This window comes from Equus quagga, chromosome 14 (genome assembly GCF_021613505.1).
Source record: "Equus quagga isolate Etosha38 chromosome 14, UCLA_HA_Equagga_1.0, whole genome shotgun sequence".
NCBI lineage: Eukaryota > Metazoa > Chordata > Mammalia > Perissodactyla > Equidae > Equus > Equus quagga.
The window spans coordinates 56,758,203-56,779,802 of record NC_060280.1 but is presented as its reverse complement, the minus strand read 5'-3'; the positions used below and the strand labels follow the sequence as shown (position 1 = coordinate 56,779,802).

General features: G+C 35.9%; 1 protein-coding gene across 5 annotated transcripts in view; it reads left to right on the top strand.

The window, feature by feature from the left end:
• ALKBH8 (alkB homolog 8, tRNA methyltransferase) overlaps nucleotides 1-21,600 on the top strand; it is a 54,431-nt gene that overhangs the window by 9,915 nt on the left and 22,916 nt on the right. For all 5 annotated transcript variants that reach the window (XM_046637664.1, XM_046637663.1, XM_046637666.1 and 2 more), the window contains 5 exons: nucleotides 2,773-2,904; nucleotides 3,577-3,672; nucleotides 5,590-5,694; nucleotides 7,058-7,128; nucleotides 21,414-21,520. In XM_046637664.1, the coding sequence (XP_046493620.1) occupies nucleotides 2,773-2,904; nucleotides 3,577-3,672; nucleotides 5,590-5,694; nucleotides 7,058-7,128; nucleotides 21,414-21,520 (511 nt within the window). The remainder of the gene's footprint in view (nucleotides 1-2,772; nucleotides 2,905-3,576; nucleotides 3,673-5,589; nucleotides 5,695-7,057; nucleotides 7,129-21,413; nucleotides 21,521-21,600) is intronic.

Sequence of the window (21,600 nt, the reverse complement as noted above, 5' to 3'; positions counted from 1 at the left end):
AACTGGAAGCTTTCAATTAATCACCTGGGAATTAATTATGATCCAAATGATTATGTGCAAGCTTCATCTTTATGGAGGAATGTTACTGAACCAAGTTCGTTTTTGCTGGCTGCCCAGAAAGCCAAACACTGAGACGGCGAGATTGTAGCAGAGAGAGGGTTTAATCACAAGGCAGCCATGTGAGGAAGTGAGAGCATGAGCCTCCAATTTGCTTCCCCGAAAATAGAGACTCAGGGATATTTATGGGATAGTGGGGCAAGGTGGTCTGAAATGTGGAGAGAGGTGATTGGAGGTGAGGAGAGGTGAGGTAATTGACGATCTGCACAAGTATAGTCAGACTTCATGCCTCTTCATAGGGCTCATCTTGACAAAAAGGCAGCATTAGCATGACCTGAGGGTGGAGTTTTTAGCCTCTTTATGTCAAAAGGTCACCTATCGGACATCTGCACGGGCCTGGTTGATGAGTTGCTGGTCTCAACTGGGTTAAGTGGACAAGGAGTTCTAATTCCTGAAAAACAGCTCACACACCCATTACCATGGTGACCCAGGCTCCAGGGAGATGTTATCTATAGGAGCCTAGTGGGAGTCAGATAGTGTATTGCCTAAGCAGCACAGTCAGCAATGGGTGGGTTAAACAGCTAAAAACTGTAATCAGTAATTGCAAAAAGGAAAAAAAGACTTTAGTACTTAGATACTTAATCATCAATGGCTGTTCGCTGGTTTCAGGAACACCTTTAGCCACCAAAGATCCCAAAAGCTTTATAGTGGCACTGTCCAATAGAAACTTTCTGTAGTAATGGAAATGTTCATATGTTCATATCTGTGCAGTCCAACATGATTGTGGGATTGAGGAACTGATTTTAATTTAATTTAAATTATTTTAATTAGTTAATTAAAATTATTTTTATTTTTTTTTGCTGAGGAAGATTTTCCTTGAGCTAAAATCTGTTGCCAAGCATCCTCTTTCTTTTTTGCTTGAGGAAAATTAGCCCTGAGCTAACATCTGTGCCAATCTTCCTCTATTTTGTATGTGGGTTGCTGCCACAGCATGGCCGCCCCCAAGTGGTGTAGGTCTGCACCTGGGATCCGAGCCTATGAACCTGGGTGCCAAAGCAGAGCATGCTGAACTTAACCACTCTGCCACAGGGCTGGCCCCTAACTTAACTAATTTAAATCAAACCTTTATAGACTAATTTACAGAATTTCTATAGGGATTATTACATCTTTTCAACATTGTCCTGTGGAAATGAAATGTAGTGAGGTGAACTTTGATTTAGATGTCTAATCTCGTTCTGTTATATTCACTTGCCCCCTATTTAGGCAATTAAAGGGTTTGTTTAGATAGCCTTTGAGTGGGTGGATGAGTATAATCTGATCAAATTTGTGTTTTTGTAAAATAAGACTCAAGGAAACTTTTAAAGACTCTTTTAAAGATAAATTTTAGAAGTTGTAATTCTCAGTGTCTGTATTTAATTTTAAATCTGATTTATGCTTTATAGATTTAAAAAACTAGATTATCTCCATATTTTATATGTTTATGATCAATTTTGAAAATGGAATGGTTTGAGAGTAAGTTTTTATCAGAAAATACTGTCCTTGGGTTTTCCCTCGATTGGTATCTTGAACACTCTGTAAGAAATTGCACAAAGTGATTTTTGGAGTGTTCTTTATTTGAAATCATACATTAGATCCAGATGTACTTCTAAGACTGTTATAATCACATTTATAACCTTGGAAATCATTTTTAGTAGAAATGAATGGAGAATAAAATGAATAGAGAATAGAACTGTCGCAAACATTTTGATACTTGTTTTATATCTGTGACAAGATAGCCAGTTAATAACAAACACAAGAGATATTTTTGGTTCTTCAGTTTTAAAAAACTATATTTAGAAAACTAAATATGAATTACTTATGCTATAAATTACTTGTATTTAAGGAATTCTTCCCAAACTTTTCCTTATGTAATTTGAATAAATAATATAATGCCTGGCATATAGTAAGCACTGAGCGAATGTTTATCAGATGATTCACTGTTTCTATTTCCAAAATGTTAACAAATCTAGTAGACATTATTTTTGTGAATTTTTATATTAAATGATTGAAAGATGAAAACTGTTCTGCAGAAAAGCTTCGGAAATTGTGTCTGTGACATGATCAGCTCTCTAATAGTAAATATGAATTACACTATTCCCCTTATCTAATCATAAATTCTTTTTATTTTGCCTTCTAGAGCTGTACTTATCTAAAACTTCGAAGGACATAGGGACTTAAATTATTGTAATATATGCTAAATAATTCTTCATAAATGATATTTTTATTTCTCCAGAAAATTTTATGTTATTTTGCATTTTTCTGTTACTTGACCATAGCTAGTATCAAGAATCTGAGGGCAAAAACAAGCATGTAAATTTTTGTATTCATTATTTGTGGACAGTCAGACTTGGTTATAGCAGGGCATACTGTAGATATTATGAGAAACCTTGTTTCTTAGTGAGATTTAAAAGCTGGTTCAGTCATGTTCAAACAGAATATTTAAGTAAATACTGTTCTATTTGATAAATACAGTGGACTTATGTACCATAAATGTACCATAATTTTATCTTGGTCTTATTTTTGTATTTTTAATATGTCATGTGCCTTTTAGCATTCTTATTTCTGAAAATAAGGATTAGGAGTCTTATGAACTAATAAATGGCTTTTGGGACAGAGTTATTTGTGTATAAGAACTTTAAGATTTGTATGTGAGTATTTTAATTTCATTTCCCACAGCGCAGTGGAAAGAGTTGGGGCTTCAAGCCTTACCTCCAGGCCTCATGGTAGTAGAAGAAATTATTTCTTCTGAGGATGAGAAAATGCTTTTAGAAAGTGTTAACTGGACAGAAGATACAGAGAACCAAAATTGTAAGTAAAACTTAAAATCTGGTATTTAAAAGTGTCTGCAAAATGGCCATGATACTGATCTTTCTTTTCTTCTCCTCCTTTGGTTTGTTAAAACTGTACTGTTTCCTTAAAATTACTGAAAGTAGCCTGGATCCAGTGTTAGGCAAGTCATACCAACAATTCTTAGGAGCATTAATAATAAATAACATTTATATAGCTATCAATTTTAAACTCCAAACTGATTAATATTTGTAAGCCAGCCTTGTAGAGCTAACATTTATAACCCCTTTCACATGTATTGTCTTATTTGATCCTCTCCACCTAAGGCAGATATCCTCTGAGGAATCAGCAGGTCAGCACCGTACTGTTCTAATGCAGTCAGAGCCTGCTGGAGATATTTGCAAATTAGTTACTCTGACTCTCTCCACATCATTAGCAGTCTTGTGAGCGGCACTGTGCGTGTTCAGCTCTTTCAGATAGATTGGGGGAGACTCTTTAAGGGTTGGTTACAGTTTTAGACTTAAAAGAACAGCAGATACGAGATGAAATGGTTGATTTTATTAAAGCAATAATTTATCAGTTAATGAAAGTTACCATTCCTAAACTAATCCTTACTTATAATGTTCACTTTAAAATATATGAAGGAATGAAATTCTTTTCTCCCAAATAATTTGCTTTCTTCTCTTCATACAGTTCAAAAATCCTTAAAACACAGAAGAGTAAAGCATTTTGGTTATGAATTCCACTATGAGAACAACAATGTAGATAAAAATAAGCCATTACCTGGGGGTAAGTAATTGTTAATAAACAATAAATGCTGGTTAGAAAAAAAGATTTAATATATTAGAAGTACATCATAGCTGAGGACATGTCTCATTTGTCATTTGTAGGTAAACTTTGAAATAGTTGTTTAAATTTAAAACATTTTAATTAGCCAAGTAGTGCAGTTTTGTGTTAAACAATTAGTACATAAAGCTAAAGTTCCTCTTGAACACTATCCTTACTCTCATACTTCTTAGAAGTAGTACTGTTAACAGTTTAGTATATACCAATCCTTTAAAGACGAGTTTACTTTCAAATGTAGATACCTAGAAAGGTCTGTACTAGTTGTTAACATGGAGTAGTGTATTGCCTTCTGTAAGTTATATAATCATATATTACTTGTATTACTCCAACTTGTTCCTTTCCCTTCATGATATGTCCTGGAGATCTTACATAGTTTTTCGTTTTATTGAATGTTCAATAATAGTTTATTCAGTTAGTTCCCTTTTGATCGACATTTAGGTTATTTCTAGTTTTTAGCTTTTACAAGTAGTGCTGCGGTGAGTATCTTCATACACCTCTCTTTATGCACTAAGCAAGAGTTTCTAAGGGAGATTGCTAAATTAGAATTGTGTCAAAGTTATCTTCATTTAAAAATGTTAATAGAGGGCCAGCCTGGTGGTGCAGCCGTTAAGTGCACACATTCTGCTTTGGTGGCCCAGGGTTCACTCATTCGAATCCCGGGTGTGGGCATGGCACCGCTTGACAAGGCATCCCACATATAAGGCAGAGGAAGATGGGCACGGATGTTAGCTCAGGGCCAGTCTTCCTCAGCAGAAAGAGGAGCATTGCAATGCGGCAGATGTTAGCTCAGGGCTAATCTTCCTCAAAAAAAAAAAAAGTTAATGGATACTGACAAATTGCCCCCAAAACAGCTGTGCCAACTTATTCTCACCAGGTGTGCACTCACCCCCTCCCCCCCACCAACATGTGATATTATAAAACTTTTAACTGTATAATTACCTGATTACTAGTGAGGATGGTCATTTGTATTTTCTTTTTCTTTTTTTTTTTTGAGGAAGATTAGCCCTGAGCTAACATCTGCTGCCAATCCTCCTCTTTTTGCTGAGGGAGACTGGCCCTGAGCTAACATCAGTGCCCGTCTTCCTCTACTTTTTTTTATATGCGGGATGGCTGCCACAGCATGGCTTGACAGGCAATGCATAGGTCCACACCTGGCATCCAAACCTGCAAACCCCGGACTGCTAAAGTAGAACATGCGAACTTAACTGCTGTGCCACCAGGCCGGCCCCTATTTTTATTTTCTTTTCTGTGAATTCTTTTTCATATGTTTTGCTAGTTTTTTCTTCTAATGGGTTGTCTAATTCATTAATAAGAATTTACTGTATAATCTGGATATTAATCCTTTCTAGAATTCTTTGTTGGAGTTAAATTTATCTATATTTTTATGGCTTTGGTCTTATTTAAGGGTTTCCCTCCCTCATGAGATAACATTCATGACTCCAATAAAAGTAAGTTAGTTCTACTTTGAGAAGTGTTTTTTTTAAGAGAAATAATTTAAAATAATTAATTTTAAAATACATTGAATAATTAAAAATAAAAAAGAAAGTGGTCAGGCTAATTTTCAGTATAGAATATGGAAAATTTTATCATTTTATTACTGTTTTACAAAATACCAAAATTGTCAGCAAAATTGCTCTTGGACGTTTTATTTGCTAAAATCGGTAAGATAACTTTCAAAGATTCTTAAGAAGGTTTTGTTTATATTTTGCTTTGCTTGTGGTTTTATTGCTGTATTTGGGTCTGACTTCTAAATTAAAGGCTGTATGATTTTTATCATAGTGATTTTTTTTTTTGTTCTTGGGTTAAAACATGCAAAGTAAATATTTTAATATGTTTTATCTTCATGATTAATGACTTCAGGTCTTCCTGACATTTGTGATAGCATTTTGGAGAAATGGTTAAAGGAAGGTTTCATTAAACATAAGCCTGATCAATTGACTGTAAACCAGTATGAACCTGGGCATGGTGAGTGTTTCTTTTTTTTAAATTCCAGTTATATATTTCATAACTCAGTAGATTATGTAACTCTCTAAAATCAGAGGTATTATTTTTTAGCTCAGACTAACTCTTAATGTGCTTATGTGTTTTACTTGTGTTGACTTCAGTTCCTTGCAAATCTGCACAGCGATCTCTTGAGGAGCTTGCATCCCAAAGTGTGAACAGACTGACACAATTGCTATTTGTGATTTTTTTTGTTCCCTCTCAACATTTTATTTAGAGAGGGAGAAGATTGCTTTAACAACAATGGTATAATGGAAGAAACCAAATAATTGACAGATACAGAGAAAAGGCTAATTGGGTGATCTTGCTCTTCTTTCTCTTCTGTTGAGAATGTGGAAGACAATTCTAGGATGACATATTAGTGAAAAATCTTTAGGTTATTGATTTTTTGCACTTGTTAACAGCATCTTCGTCTGATATTTGTAGTAATCAAATGATCTTAAGAGCTTTATTAATGGTAGGAGTTGTAGGTTGTTTTCCCCCCTGCATTTATCATGCTGTATTATGATTGCTTATTTATCTGTCAGTCTTTCCATGGGTCTGTAAGCTCCTTGAGGAAGGAACTGTGTCTTACTAGCTTTATATACTCTCACCGTGTAGCAAGGTTCCTCTCACTTAAGAGGTGCTCAGTTAACATAGATTGAGAGGTTGGTGGAGGCAGCCGTGTCTTAATTATCGATGTGCTTAGTCTTCACACCTGGTTATTGCTTTTGTTCTACAAGTACTTGGGAATCCAGTGTTCAAGAGGAAAAGTGACTTTGTTATTTATCTTTCACTTCTTCTTCTTGGGCTAGGGTTGGGTAAATGTCCTAGTTAAGCAGTGACTCTCAAATCTTGATTTTATTTATTTTTAGTTTTTTATTTATTTTTATTTTTTAAAGATTTTATTTTCCCTTTTTCTCCCCAAAGCTCCCTGATACATAGTTGTGTATTTTTAGTTGTGGGTCCTTCTAGTTGTAGCATGTGGGACGCCGCCTCAGTGTGGCTTGACAAGCGGTGCCGTGTCCGTGACCAGGATCCGAACTGGCGAAACCCTGGGCTGCCGAAGCGGAGCGCGCGAACTTAACCACTCGGTCATGGGGCCGATCCCTCAAATCTTGATTTTAGAATGAAGTCTTAGCATGAAGTTAACGTATTTTTGGTTGAGATTTAGTTTAATTTTTATTTGGTTACAACCACCATAAATGTTTCCTTTTAACTAAAATTATAGTACATTCCTGATTATCAAACAATGTTCTCACCATAATAGTGTGAGGCTATATTTAGAGTCATCTTAAATCTACTAAAGGAAAAATGAAGTGACTTATTATCCTATCTTCCATCTCAGGAATTCCCGCTCATATTGACACACATTCTGCTTTTGAGGATGAGATCGTTTCTCTCAGTTTGGGGTCAGAGGTAAATGTTCAAACCTTTTTACTAGCTACCAAAAAATGTCTTATACAATACCCTTTCTTGTAGGATTTCCCACATTTCTTAGTTCAAATGAGTTAAGGTTTTAAAATGAAAAAGTAAAGGCACCATTAGCACTTTCATTTCTTACAGAAGTGAAATTATCACTCCCTCTTCTTTTAGATGTACAGAGTTTTATGTATCAGCTCATCAGATGCCAGGAAAAGCCCTGTAATTTAAATTTTTACACATTTTACTTTTAGAAGTTGAATAAAATCCAGACTTCCCTTGACAACAATTTACTGAGGCAGCATTGCCGTCTAGTGGCCAAAGATAGTAGCTGCAGGCTGTAGAAAAAGGAAACAAAACTAAAATCTAAGTGTTTGGAATTTTGATAAACTTTGTCACATATATTACCTGATTCAGTACCTTCAAAAACTTTGAGCAGCAGAGGATAATATCCTTATTTTGACAGATGAGGAGTAAGAGGTTCATGTTTATTCACTGACTTATGTCTATAGCTGCAGTTTACCCGGACTGCTAAAGCTGTCAGAACATGATTTAAAGTGATCCATGCAAACTGCAGATAGAATTTTAGATAGAAATCAGAATTTAAATCTAGAAGAATCTGTAAAATATGAGGTCACCTAATTTAACTAGAGCTTGCTTCAAAATCTGATCTTGTTCCTGGAGGCAAATATACTATTTACTAGTATTTTTTATATTTTCATAGTTCCCGTCCAAGCTTTGGCTTTTTTACCTTTACTGGGCTTGTGTGATCATGTTGATGCTGTGACTAGAGATTTAGTGCTGTTTGTTTGATAAGACAAAACCATCTTATCAGCTGCCTATGTGGGTTCCTATTACATGCTTTGAAAAATAATGAGGATGGGAAGGAAAAAAAAAGAGCTCTTCTCTGTCTAGTCTGTTTTCATTTTACCTCTTATCCTGGCTTGTAGCTTTAGGGGACCAGTAAAAAGCATCCTTGTCTTTTCCTCTCAATTGTGAAACCAATTGAGAAATGAGACAAAAGGTCAAATAGAGATCAGAGTGTCAACTTAACTACTGAGAAAACATGGAAGCATGTGGCTCTAGATCTGTAGCCACGTGGACTTCACCTCTGAATTAGAGGGCATATTGTCCTTTTTACTGGCACAGACAGACAACTGGAGACCTCCTCCATAGGGCATGAAGAAGCATATACGAGATTCTGCAAACCAGCTGGATCTGAAAAGAGACTCAGCCCTGCGTTCTTTCCTGGGGAGTTAGCAGTGAAGGAGTGGAGATGTGTTGTTCTTACACTGTTAGTGCCTTGGAAATTCCCTCCCCTCCTAGGGAAATATGAGGAATGGGGACTCAGTGTTCCTCCAACATCCCACAAGGTCATCATGGAGTTTTTAATTAAAAGTTGTAAGGAAGGGAAAACTTGCCCTTTAGTTGCACTGAAAATCTGCTGTAGCCATTATCTCCATTTGGCGTCTCTGGAGGCATATAATTTTTAGCTGCTAATTTGAGTGATGGAGTTTGTGGTTAAAGCCGTCTTTGTAATAGCGGGCAAGCATGCATAAGTTATGACAAGACCAGTAGATTTTCTTATAAAAGATAGCTTATAAGGGGAAGTGAATCTTTGTAATTAAAAAAAAAAATGTCTACTAAACATTTAAGTTTATCACGCTATTTAAAACAGTCTGCTATATTTGGGGCCTTTTATTTCATCTGTAAAATGGGATTAATAATACCTCCTGCCTGGCTGAAGGATTGGGATGGGAATAAAATGAGTTAATGAATGTGAAAATGTTTTTCAAACTCAGAGCAATCCACACATGTAAAGGCTTGTTAAAGTATGCTGCTTCTTGGGCTCCTTACTTGAAGGCCTCACTTCTGTACCAAAGGGACATGTTCCCCTGGCCTTGAAATAGGATTTCAAGTGGTAGCTAGAAAGATGGCTTTCTTCTTTTCTTTTTGCGTTACCCACCGTTGCACCCTGTGCTGTTCTGTTTTGTTTTTGATGCTGTGTAATCACTTAAATTCTCTCCTAGACCTAGAATCTGGGGGGCGTAGTTTTGTCTCTCTTTATTTTCTCATCCTTGACATCTTTCATTGTTTTAAGAAATTTACTGTAGTTTCGACTCCAGCTTCCATTTCATTGTAATAATTTGTTAGTGGCACCATTTTTTTTTTTTTTTTTTTTAGCGTGTGTTTTGTTTGTTTCTCTCTCCTTGGCTAAAATCCTCAAGGTTATACTTTAACTTTTTACTTTCATCTCTTTCCCAGAAAATTTCTGAGATCTCTTAACTCTTAAATGCTCTGACACAAAATGTTCCCATGAGGTATTCTTAACTGTTACATAAATCTTACTTCAATGCTCTATCTTTATGACTACCTGATCGTATTCTTCTTAAAACTCTTATGGTTCTTCTAAAAAATATTGTAAATTTCATAGTGAACGAAAATTGTCTTTATTTTTTCACATGTATTAGTTTTGCCTCTACAACTAGATTGTAAATCTTCTATGGTTGTATGCCTCCAAAAGTACTACAGATACCCATACATAGGTTATATGATATGTGTCTGTTAGGATGCTTTTAGCTGCAAACAATAGCAGAAAACCCAATTAAAAATGATTATGCCACAAAAACAAGTTAATACCTCATATAGCAAGATGTTTTAAGGAAGGCTGGTTCCAAAAGTTTTAATTTGTTGGCTTAGCTCAGTGATTTCACCAAGGAGCCAAGATTTTTCCATCCCAAATGCTCACTGCTCCCTTACCTGAGGACTGGCTTAGGGAAATAGCCAACAAGGGGTCGTCGGATGCATCAGGACATGTGAGAATAATATACACCCTCTGAAGTAAAGTAGGCTTTTGCTTTTAAGTTACTCCTTCTCTGATAGGTTTGTCCTGCTGTAAAATATGTGGCTTTGGTTGGCCATGCATGTTTTGAGATATATCCTTGACATAAACCTCCTTGTGATAATGAACTAGTAATGTTGTTAGACAAATAATCAGTTCAGCAGTACCAAAGACTTGGTCAGTTAAGGGTGAAAATGACCATTTAATGTGCATCTACTTAAAGCCAGAACTAAACTTTTATTGTAAATAAAATAAACAATTTTTTTGATTAAGGTTTACTTGGAAAAATGAAACTAAAAATTATGAAGATAGTTAAAAAAATTTTTTTATTTAGCACCTTTAGATTATATTTCAACTATGTACTACCTTTTATTTATTTATTTTTTATTATTATCTTTTTTGAGGAAGATTAGCCCTGAGGTAACATCTGCTGCCAATCCTCCTCTTTTTGCTGAGGAAGATTGGCCCTGAGCTAACATCTGTGCTTGTCTGCCTCTACTTTATATGTGGGATGCCACCACAGCATGGCTTGATAAGTGGTGCTAAATCCGTGCCCGGGATCCAAACCAGTGAACCCCAGGCCGCCGAAGCAGAGCACGTGAACTTAACTACTATGCTACCAGGCTGGCCCCTGCACTAACTTTTAGAACAAAGAATGAGTCATATGAGCTTTGTTTTGGTATTATTTTTCTGATAAAAATGTGATAGTATGATAAAAATTCCTCTGGTTAACTTTTATAGTTTGAATATAAAGAGCCTTTTTTTTTCCAAAAAAATTATTGAAGTCTTATCAGTTTTTCCAAGAACCTCTCTTACTCCTTTGATATCCAAATTATTTCATTTTGAGGTACCTATTGTGTATCATTGTTGTTTTCTTTTCTCTTCTTCAGTTGTGACATTCCTGACTCTGCCGGAGCTTCAAATGTTAGGTGGCTTTGCATGTGTTTTAAGTGGCTCTGCGGCATTTCTTTCATCAACTTCGGGAAGTCTGTCTTTTGCAAGAATTGTGGTTTCAGTTGTTTTGTATTTGCATTGCATTGGATAATATTTATAGGATCAAGATTCACTGAAAGCCTGACAAGGGGTTACTTCAGTGGGCAGAGATAGCTGCTGGTATTGAACAGAGAAATATTGGGGCAAATCCTAATTTTATAAGAAGTTGGTTCATCAGTAAATATTTCTTATTATGATGACTTCTGCAACTGAGTGACCTGGGTAATTGGGCGTTTGGTTCGTGAAGTGAACATTGACATTCAGCAGGCATCTGTTGAATGTCTGCTAGAGGGCTATATCTTCCGTGATATTACCTGTTCTCTCTCCAGGCTCATGCTTTCAGCAAATAGTTATTGAGTCCAGCTTGATATCCTGAAATAGAGTATTGAATAAAAATGTTTTGTGAAATGTCTTGAGCTGCCCACTTGTTCTATTGCCAGCTGAATGGTTTTGTAGCCCCCTTGGGTGTTTTTCAACCTGGTATCTGTGTAGTTTGCCCCAGAGATGTTCAGTTCTCATTTGTCAGGAATGACCCACCGGGGTACTTCTCTTAGGAGTTTATTGCTTTAACGGACAAATGTTTCATCATTTTCTGATCTTCAAACAAACTGGGGAAAAAATACCAAAGATATTTTCTTTACGGAGCTTAAAACAACATTCTGGACTCTGGGTATATTGACATCCTCTCCAACCTCAAATTCAGTCCTTAAATTTACATATATAAGCAATATTTACAGCCTCAGAAGCCAAACAGTTTCTTCTTCCCATTTTAATCTTGATTCAAGGCCCAAGACTTTGTTCTTATCTAAGAGTTCTTGGAATATTTACATTTTGGAAGTTCTGTCAAATGGATTGTTTGTACTGTGCAGTTCCTTTCTCCCTTCTCTCATCCTTTATAGCGCATTTATGATATTTTCCATCATCTCAGTAGTGCCCTCAGCATTAAAAGGATAGTAATAGGCCATCCTAGTGGGTGTGTATTTCTGCATTTGCGTGTGTGTGTGTGTGTTTGTGTTTGTGTGTTTGTATGTGTGTGCTTTGTATTCGTAGCCATGGTACTTCTGTCTGGCTGTGTATGTTGATGTAGATGTGGAAAGAGCATAACTCTCACATGGGATATTTAGTTGCATCATAGTACAACTAGCATGGCATTAGGCCAAATCTTCATTTTTCTTTTAATCCAACCTGTCTCTAACATTCACAACTTCTGTGGACAAGTAGATCTACTGGTTTGTGGGCTGGAAATAAATGCTATATCTTATTTGATCAAGTTCGTTTTTGTACATTGAAGTCTATTTTCACTTTTAAGCATTTTCTCTACCAACTTCTGTTCTGAAGCTCTCCTATTTCTGCATAATTTTCTTATCTTTCAAGATCTGTTGGAAGCCAAAATTCTCTTTTGTGTAAATTGGGCAAATGAGATTCTCCTGACAGTTCTTTAAGCGAACTCTTTATCTCCTTTAAATGGAGGAAGGTCTCCTTTATTGCTGCCCTTACAATAAGGATAATGGCAGAGAGATATGCCTATTTCAGCCAGCAATCTGCTAATAGAATCTGTTGCACAGTGTGACATCATAAAATAGAACATTTTGCTATATTTGGAGCCTTCAGGGTACTGATTCTTCTATCTTTGCAATGAGAATTTGTGCATTTACTTTGCAGCAAGACAGCAGCGTTGTATCACTCCAGGTATATTGTAACTAGAATAAAATTTGTCAACTAAGTGCAGAAAACTACAGTAGAAGCCCGTTCAGGAGATGTAGTTGGCACCAGTAGTTGGCTATTAATTGAAAAGTCACTTAAGTTGGGGAATAATAATAATAAAAGATACATATATATTGCAAACATTTTATTTTAACTTACATATAAAATTCACTCACCAATATTTTGATGTAGGGCCTTTCTTTCTTTGAGAGTCCACAATCTGCCTTGTCTTCCAGTTTTCATTTCTTTAAAATGAAGCAAAAGCTTAAAGGCGTCTAATGAAACCATCTGAGTATAGAGTTTTATGTTTTAATGTTTTTTCCCCCCAAGATTTTATTATTGACTTATCACATCTGTTACAACAATTCTAATTTTGTTCACTTTCATTGACTTTTTTAATAACATTGAACTTCGTTTATATAGAGAAAAGCCTGTCTTTTCTTATTCTATTTTCACTGGTTTATGTAATATTTAATTAAATTAAATAATTGCTGGAACAAATGTAGCTGGCACAAAGAGGTTTGGGAACGCACAGCTGACTTGTTGAGCATATAGCTGAACTGCTGAGAACAGAAGTGCACGAACATGTTAGCTGCCTGTGATCAACAGACACGCAGGGCGTGAGTGTGCTTTACAGAAGAAATCAGGCACATTGGGTGGTGAAACGGATGTCTGTTAAAAGAGCTTTTATTTGTGTGACCAACATTGTCTCAGGCAATGTGGGAGATACAAAAATATTTTCAGGCTTAATTTTGTCCCCCCTCAGATTTTCAACCTAAATATTCAATTCTGTAAAAAACATTTCCTCTTTTCTAAATCAAAATTCGTTATCTTTTTCTTCAGCCATTTACCACCCACTGCTATTCTCGCATACAAAACAAAACAAAACAAAACAAAACAAAACAAACTTGCTCTTCCTGGGTTTCCTGTTGTGGTTAATTGTCCACTAATTGATCAATTTAGAACCTGGGAAATATTCTTGACATGTATTTTTAAGATTATGAATTTTGCCCTCGAGTACTAAGCAGTACTAACTGCATCCCATCGTGTTTTTTAAAAAACAGCTTTATAGAGGTGTAATTGTCATAGAGTAAATCGCACATATTTAAATAGACACTCATGAAAACTTCGCCACACTCAAGATAATGAGCATATCCCTCATCCCCAAAAGTTTCCTTGTCTCCCCTCTTCCTCAACACCTTAGATTACTTACTATTTTCTAGAGTTTTTTATACAGGAATCATACAATATATTTGCTGTGTGGCTTCTTTTACTCAACATAATTATTTGAGATTCATTCCAAGTCTAGCTTAATTGGTATCTTTACTTTCTTGCTGGACAAGAGAAGAACTTTAGAACACTTTAACTCCATTACACCCTTCTAATTTATGTGCTGTTATTATTGTGTATTTCAATTTTCTTCAGTTTTTTAGATAGTTCTTTGATTTATACAGTCAGTGTTCATTTAGACATATTTAACCATTTTCTTTGCTCTTCTTTCTTGTATCTTACACATTCCATCTAGGATCATTTTTCTTTTGTATAATGTATAACCTTTAAATTTCCTTTAGTCCAGCTCTGCTGTTGGCCAACTCTGTTTTATTTTTGGTCAGCAAGTGTCTTTATTTCACCTTCATCCTTCAAGGATGTTTTCACTAGGTATAGAATTCAAGATTGGCAGTTATTTTCTTTCAGCATACTAAAGATTTCTTTTACCCTCTTCTGGCTTACATTATTGCCTTTGTTACCTTTGAAGGTGACCTTTGTTTATTTCTCTGGCTTCTTTTAAGATTTTTTTTTAATCTTTCTTTCTTTTTTTTTTTTTGGTGAGGGAGATTGGCCCTGTGCTAACACCTCTTGCCAGTCTTCCTCTTTTTTGATTTTTGTTTTCTCCCTGAAGCCCCAGTACATAGTTGTATATCCTAGTTGCAGGTCCTTCTAGTTCTTCTATGTGGGATGCTGCCTCAGCATGGCTTGATGAGCAGTGTATAGGTCTGTGCCCAGTGTCCGAACCAGTGAACCCCGGTTTGCCAAAGTGGAGCACGTGAACTTAACCACTATGCCACTGGGCTGGCCCCAAGTTTTTTTTCTTTATCTTTCATTTCCTGTAGTTTTATTTTGATGTGCCTGATTATTCTGTCTATTTTGGTAGGTTTGTTTATTCTGCTTGAGATTCATTGGGTTTCTTGAATCTATGGATTGGTTTTTTCCATCAATTTTGGAAAACTCTCAGCTATTATCTCTAGATTTTGGCCTCTGTTCCATTCTGTCTCTTTAGCTACCTTTTCTCTATGTCCTTTATTTCACTTAGCCTGTCTTCTGATTTTCTGTCTTTTGTCTCTCGTGCTTTACTCTAGTTTCTTCTGTCACTACATCTTTCTTCAACCATGTCTGATTTATTAAACTCATTCATCGATGGCCTAATTTCAGTCATGGTGTTTTTCTATTTTAGAATATCTGGTTTTTATTCAAATTTACAATGTCCTTTATTATTATTATTATTATTATTATTTCCATTTCAAGCTTAGCATTTATATCTTTGAACATGGTAAGCATGTTTGTTTTGTTGCCTGTATCTGATATTTGAATATCTGAGGTTCTTGTGGTTCGTTTCTGTTATCCCTGGTAGATTCTCTTCTTCCAGAGCAGATACTGTGATTTATTCTGATTCAGAATTCTGGAATGAAGGCTAGTTTTCTGTATTTATAGAAAGCTTACAGGCAGTTATGATATTTAGTTAGGATTTTGAACCATTGAGTTACAAAATACTGAAATGCTATATCGATATAGTATCAACTCCAAAGGCAGCAAGATTTCAGATTAATCTTTCAGACAAAGAATAAATAGAAATGAAATAATATAGGCCTCAATGACAGCTCTAATCATCAGTTAATTAAATAATCCAATTCAGTGCTAGAACCTGAAAAAGGTAAAGCCTGTGTGTATTGCTTCCAGATCCTTACGTGTTTACCCTGAGACTGGATTCAGCACTGGACAAGTCAGGAGACTTGGGTTCCAGATTATTCCTATTTGTAACTTTTAATGGACCATGGAGAAATCAGTTCATTTCTGTGCTGTCTGTCATAAATTGAAGTTGGCATATAATTCTTGAATTTTAATTGTCCTAGGGAGTTGATAAGCATTTAAAAATAATAATAGCAGCTACTGTTGCTTTCGCTCTTATCACCAACACTACCATGACCATGATCATCACCACCAGGAGCCACCTATTCTTTTTTTTGGTGTATGTCTTGTAGTTGTTTTTTAAAAAAAATTTTTTGAGACATAATTGACATATAACATTATATTAGTTTCGAGTATACAACATAATGATTTCATATATGTATATATTATGAAATGATCATCACAATAAGTCTAGTTAACATCTATCTCCACACATTGTTACAAATTTCTTTTTTTCCTTGTGATAAGAGATTTTAGGATCTCTCTTAGCGTATTTCATATAGTCAATACAGTATTATTAACTATACTTACCATGCTGTATGTCACATCACCAGGACCATCTTGTTTTATAACTGGAAGTTTGTATCTATTGGCTACTTTCACCCATTTTGCCCGCCCTCCACCTGGCACCTTTGGCAACTGCCAGTCTCTTTTCTGTATTTATGAGCTCAGTTTTTTTTTTAGATTTCACATATAAGTCAGATCATATTGCGTTTGTCTTTTTCTGTCTAACTTATTTTATTTAGCTAATGCCCTCAAGGTCCATCCACGTTGTCACAAATGGCAGAATGTCCTTTTTTTTCCCCCTGAGGAAGATTTGCCCTAAGCTAATAACTGTTGCCAATCTTCCTCTTTTTTTGCTTGAGGAAGATTAGCCCTAAGCTAATATCTGTGGCAGTCTTCCTCTATTTTGTATACGGATCACTGCCACAGCATGGCTGATGAGTGGTGTAGGTCCACACCTGGAATCTGAACCCACGAACCTGTGCTGCTGAAGCAGAGCATGCTGAATTCAACCACTAGGCCAGGGGGCTGGCCCCAAGATGTCCTTCTTTTTATAGCTGAATAATGTTCCACTGTGTGTTTGTGTGTATATCTATCTATCTATCTATCTATCACATTTTCTTTATCCTTTCATCCATCGATTGACACTTAGGTTGCTTCCATATCTTGGCTATTATAAATAATGCTGTTATGAACATGGGGGTGCAGATATCTTTTCAAGTTACTCTTTTCATTTCCTTCATATAAATATCCAGAAGGGGAATTGCTGGATCATATAGTAATTCTGTTTTTAAGTTTTTGAGGAACCTCCATACTGTTTTCCATAGTGGCTGCACCAATTTACACCACCAACAGTGCACAAGGGATCCATTTTCTCCACATCCTTGCCAAGACTTGTTATTTCTTGTCTTTTTGATGATAATGATTCTAAGAGGTGTTAGAATCATCACGATGAGATATCATCACGTAGCAACTACCTATTCTATACTAGGCCTGTAGTAGGTACAATAGTAAATGAGTTTTTCCTTATGTAGTGCAATCCAGGGCCTCAGGGTACTTCTGGATGTATCGTCTTTTGTAGAGAGACAGAAAACTCTGTTTTATTAAAAAAGTTCAGAGTTCTTCTTCTCCTCCACAATAGACTAATTCTCTCACAATGTGGTGGGATTCCATATTTGTAAATCCGAGGAAAGTATGTAAACGTACATTTTTGACATAGTTGTATTTCTTTGTAAATAGTTTGTAGCTTCATTCTTGTTCTTTGCAATTGTGTCTGTCTCCCTTTTCCCTTCTCTCCTTTTCCACTTGTCCGAACATGGTAGTCATGGCCATGATGAGGTATGTAGAATCACTTGTTTGCTATTTAAAATAAACAGCAAACTCTTAAATCATTTAGGTCAGTGAAAACGTTAGTGCAACTACAGAAGATTTATATTGGGCAGGCTATGGGAAACAGGTGGATTTCTCTGTATTCTGCTAAATTCTCAGCTATGGAATATTTTCTCGAGTTCAATGTAGTAAAATCTATCCTCTAAGCTTTCATCATTCTCTGTGAATCACACATCATTCTTCACATCAGATTTTCTCTTATCTCTATACTCTTCAGGGTTTCAAAAGGTTAATGATCTCAGCCTATTTCTAACCAATAAGGATCAGGATCAAGTTTGTCTTTTTTCTCAGAAGTGTTCCCAATGACAGGATACTCTTCATTTTCTCGTTTAGCCAACATGGAGATGTGTTTATTTCTTCATGTACTGTCTGTCACGAATCTTATCTTTACTTGAATCATAGAGTGATAGCTGTATCTGGGGTTTCCATTCTATTGTATTTTGACTGTGGAAAGGTTTTTATAAGATCAGAATGTCTAGGGTTTTTGTTTGCTTGCTTTGAACTGAACGTTATCCTCAGTCGTGCCCCATGAGCTTGCTGGGAGCTTGATCTTTATTGACTCTCCCATCTCAGAAGATAAAGAAAATAGGTAGAACCAAAACAATAATCGGAAAAAGCTCCTGTGGAGCAAAGCTGTCACTTGGCAGAATGATTCAGCAGTTTTAGGGGAGCATTATTGGTTACGAGTCCTTAGTGAATTGTTTTAAAAATCTTGTTTTCATCTTTTCACAAGCTTTGTTTAGTTAAGATACAGATACTTTAAATAAAATGATATTGATGATACTTTATGATGGAATGTTTCAAGAAAAGTTATATTTTCATAGAAAATGTTCATTTAATTTTATAAATAAAATTTATTTCCTCAAATAGAAAAAAACTGTACTCTTACATTATATGCCTGTGAGATAATAGAAAATATATATACTGGTCTTTGCCCCTGGTTCCTGGCACAGAGCTCCTAAAACCCTTGTAATTTCCTAAGTGATAAGAGCATCTTTTGTTCTAATATTTGGTCTTTCACCCTGGTTCCTGACACACAGTTTCTAAATCCCTTAGAATTTCCTGGGTGATAGCAGTGTCTTTTGTTCTAATAAGATGACTCTTGGTGGGCTCCTGGCTGGGGGCTGGTCACTAGAAAGACCGAGCAATTATTAGAAGCTTCAAATTTTCAGTCCCACCTCCCCATTCTCCAGAGAGAGGAGAGGAGCTGGAAATGGAGTTAATAATTGATCTTGTCTACGTAGTGAAGCCTCCATAAAAATCCCACTAGTATGAAGTTTGCAGAGCTTTCAGGTTGGTGAACACTTGAGGTGCTGGGAGAGTGGCACGCCCAGAAAGGGCATGCAAGCTCCACGCCCTTTCCCACATATCTTGCGGTAATGCATATCTTCCATCTGGATGTTCATCTGTATCCTTTATTGTATCCTTTTATAATAAACTGGTAAACAGTAAGTAAAACTTTTCCTGAGTTGTGTGAGCCTCTATAGTAAATCAGTAGTGATCATTAATAATAATCAATTAATATTCCGTACATTTGCTAACATAATTCCTATAACATTTGGCTTATTTATCTATTTATTTATTTTTAAAGATTGGCACCTGGGCTAACAGCTGTTGCCAATCTTCCTTTTTTTTCTTCCAAAGATTGGCACCTGGGCTAACAACTGTTGCCAATCTTTTTTATTTTTTTTTTCTGCTTTATCTCCCCAAACCCCTGCTGTATACAGTTGTATATCCTAGTTGCGCGTCCTTCTAGTTGTGGGATGTGGGACGCCACCTCAACGTGGCCTGACGAGCGGTGCCATGTCCGCGCCCAGGATCTGAACCCTGGGCCGCTGCAGTGGAGCGCGCGAACTTAACCACTCGGCCATGGAGCCGCCCCTGGCTTATTTAGTAGTATATTTTTTTCCTTGAAACTTGGCTTGTATATTTTAGAACGAGTGTTTCCAAATTAATTAGTGTCGTGTTCATACTTCTTTTGTTAGTTCTAATCATTTGTTTAAACTGAAATTTCCCTATTTTAAGATCATTACTCTCTGTTGATAGGAGAGAATGTTTGAGTTTCACAAATATATCTGTGTTGTGTATTTGAAAACATGTTGAATATTAATTAGCCAGAAATTATAACCTCTAGGTGGGCAGAGAACATGTCTCATTCACCGTTGCAACCTTTGATGCCTCACGCAATGATTAATTAGTATTTGTCTGATGAATGAATTAGAGTTTAGTCTCTTGGAATATTTTCCCATCAGCAGTTTTCATCCAGATAGTTTTTATTCCTTTAAACCATAAGTGATTGTCTCTCATAAGATAATTAATAAATATGCACATTCTTTCCTATATGTGGATCTTAGTGTCTAGTCAGAAAATTGAAACCTGTCTGTATTAGTTTAAAAATGAGCCACACTGGATTTTTTCTCCCCTTTCATCAACACTTTATTATTATTAAAAGTTACATACAGAAAAGTTGAAAAAATTGTTCAGGGAATAGCTGTATATCTACCACCTAGATTCTGTACTTAACATTTTGTTTGTTCTATCAAATATCTGTCCTTCTGTACATCCTCTGTCTATCTGTCCATCTTTTATTTATACATTTCAGAGAAGTTGCAGGTATCAGTACACTTCACCCCCAAAACTTCAGAATTCATCTACAGTGTTTATAAATAGAATGCTTTTGGAGTGTGACTATTTGAAATTATATGGGTTATTTGGAATGGTTAATTGCTGGAAAATTAAGTTCTATCATCTTACTTTATTTTCCATACTGAGATTGGAAGGGCAGATGAGAAAGGGAAAAAACCCAGCTTAGATCTGTATAATTCTTTATAGTTTACAAAGAATTTTCCTGTGCATTATCTAATTTGATCCATTATTACTAATAATAATAGTAGCTAACAGTTCCTGAAGGCTTGCTTTGTGCCAGGTGCTGTGCTAAGTTTACCTTTAATGGAAGTACTATACTAAATTCTGTTTATCCCACTGATAATTGGTTGTCATATTTATTTTTCAAATGGATTGATTTGTTCATTTAAAGAAATATCAGCCCTGTGACATGTCTCTTAAATTCACATTTGTCAGCTACTGCTATATTTAGACTGAAGTCTTCGGTATTTAGGTTCCTGAGGATAAAAATATTTTCTTGGTGTTGTGTCTTTATAGGTTGCTATTCATAATAATATTTGAGCTAACTTAGGAAGAGTTGCTGAAAATGTTCCTGTGTTTTCTGATTATCTCTTATATCTCAGTTCCTAATATCTAAAATGTTGCATGACTTTAAAGGCAAAATGGATTCTACAAGAATCCGTATGTAATAGTTATTTCTTCTTGGATTATTAATAAATTATTAATGTTCTATGAATAATAATAGCTACTATCTTTTGTATTTACTATGTGCCAGATACTGTGATTTCTATCCATTATATATTTAATTCATCTAACAATCCTGTAAGAGTTGAGGAGACTAAGGCGCACAGCGGTTAAATGGCTTATCCTGGGTCACATGGCTAGTAAATGGAGAGCCAGGATATGAATGTTTCAGCTCCTAAGTCCTTGCATTTGCTCAGAACCCTAGTGTTTTGTGTAGTATTTATGATCCTCAGACCACCTGCATCATAATTTCCTGGGGTGATTGTTAGAAATGCAGATTCCTGAGCCTCGCCCTAGACCAGCTGAGACTCTCTATGCATGAAGTATGTTTTCTGGTCATTCAGTCCATTCTAATGTGCACTAAAGTTTGGGAACCACTGTGCTGTGCTGTTCTCTAAGCATTATCACGTTTTAATCCCTGTCAGCCTAGAAAGATAGTCAGAATCAATGAATTGTTCTTTTCCTTGGACTACATGACATTTTGGATCGATCTTTATGCTTTTGTCTTCATTTCAAGATTGTCATGGATTTTAAGCACCCAGATGGTGTCACTGTGCCAGTTATGTTGCCTTGTCGGAGTTTGCTGGTGATGACTGGAGAATCTAGATACCTTTGGACCCATGGGTATGTATTGAAATGACCTTGATGACGGGTGAGAGTTCTCATTCTTTTCTGCCTGAGCCGCCCGAACCATGCCCCATCCT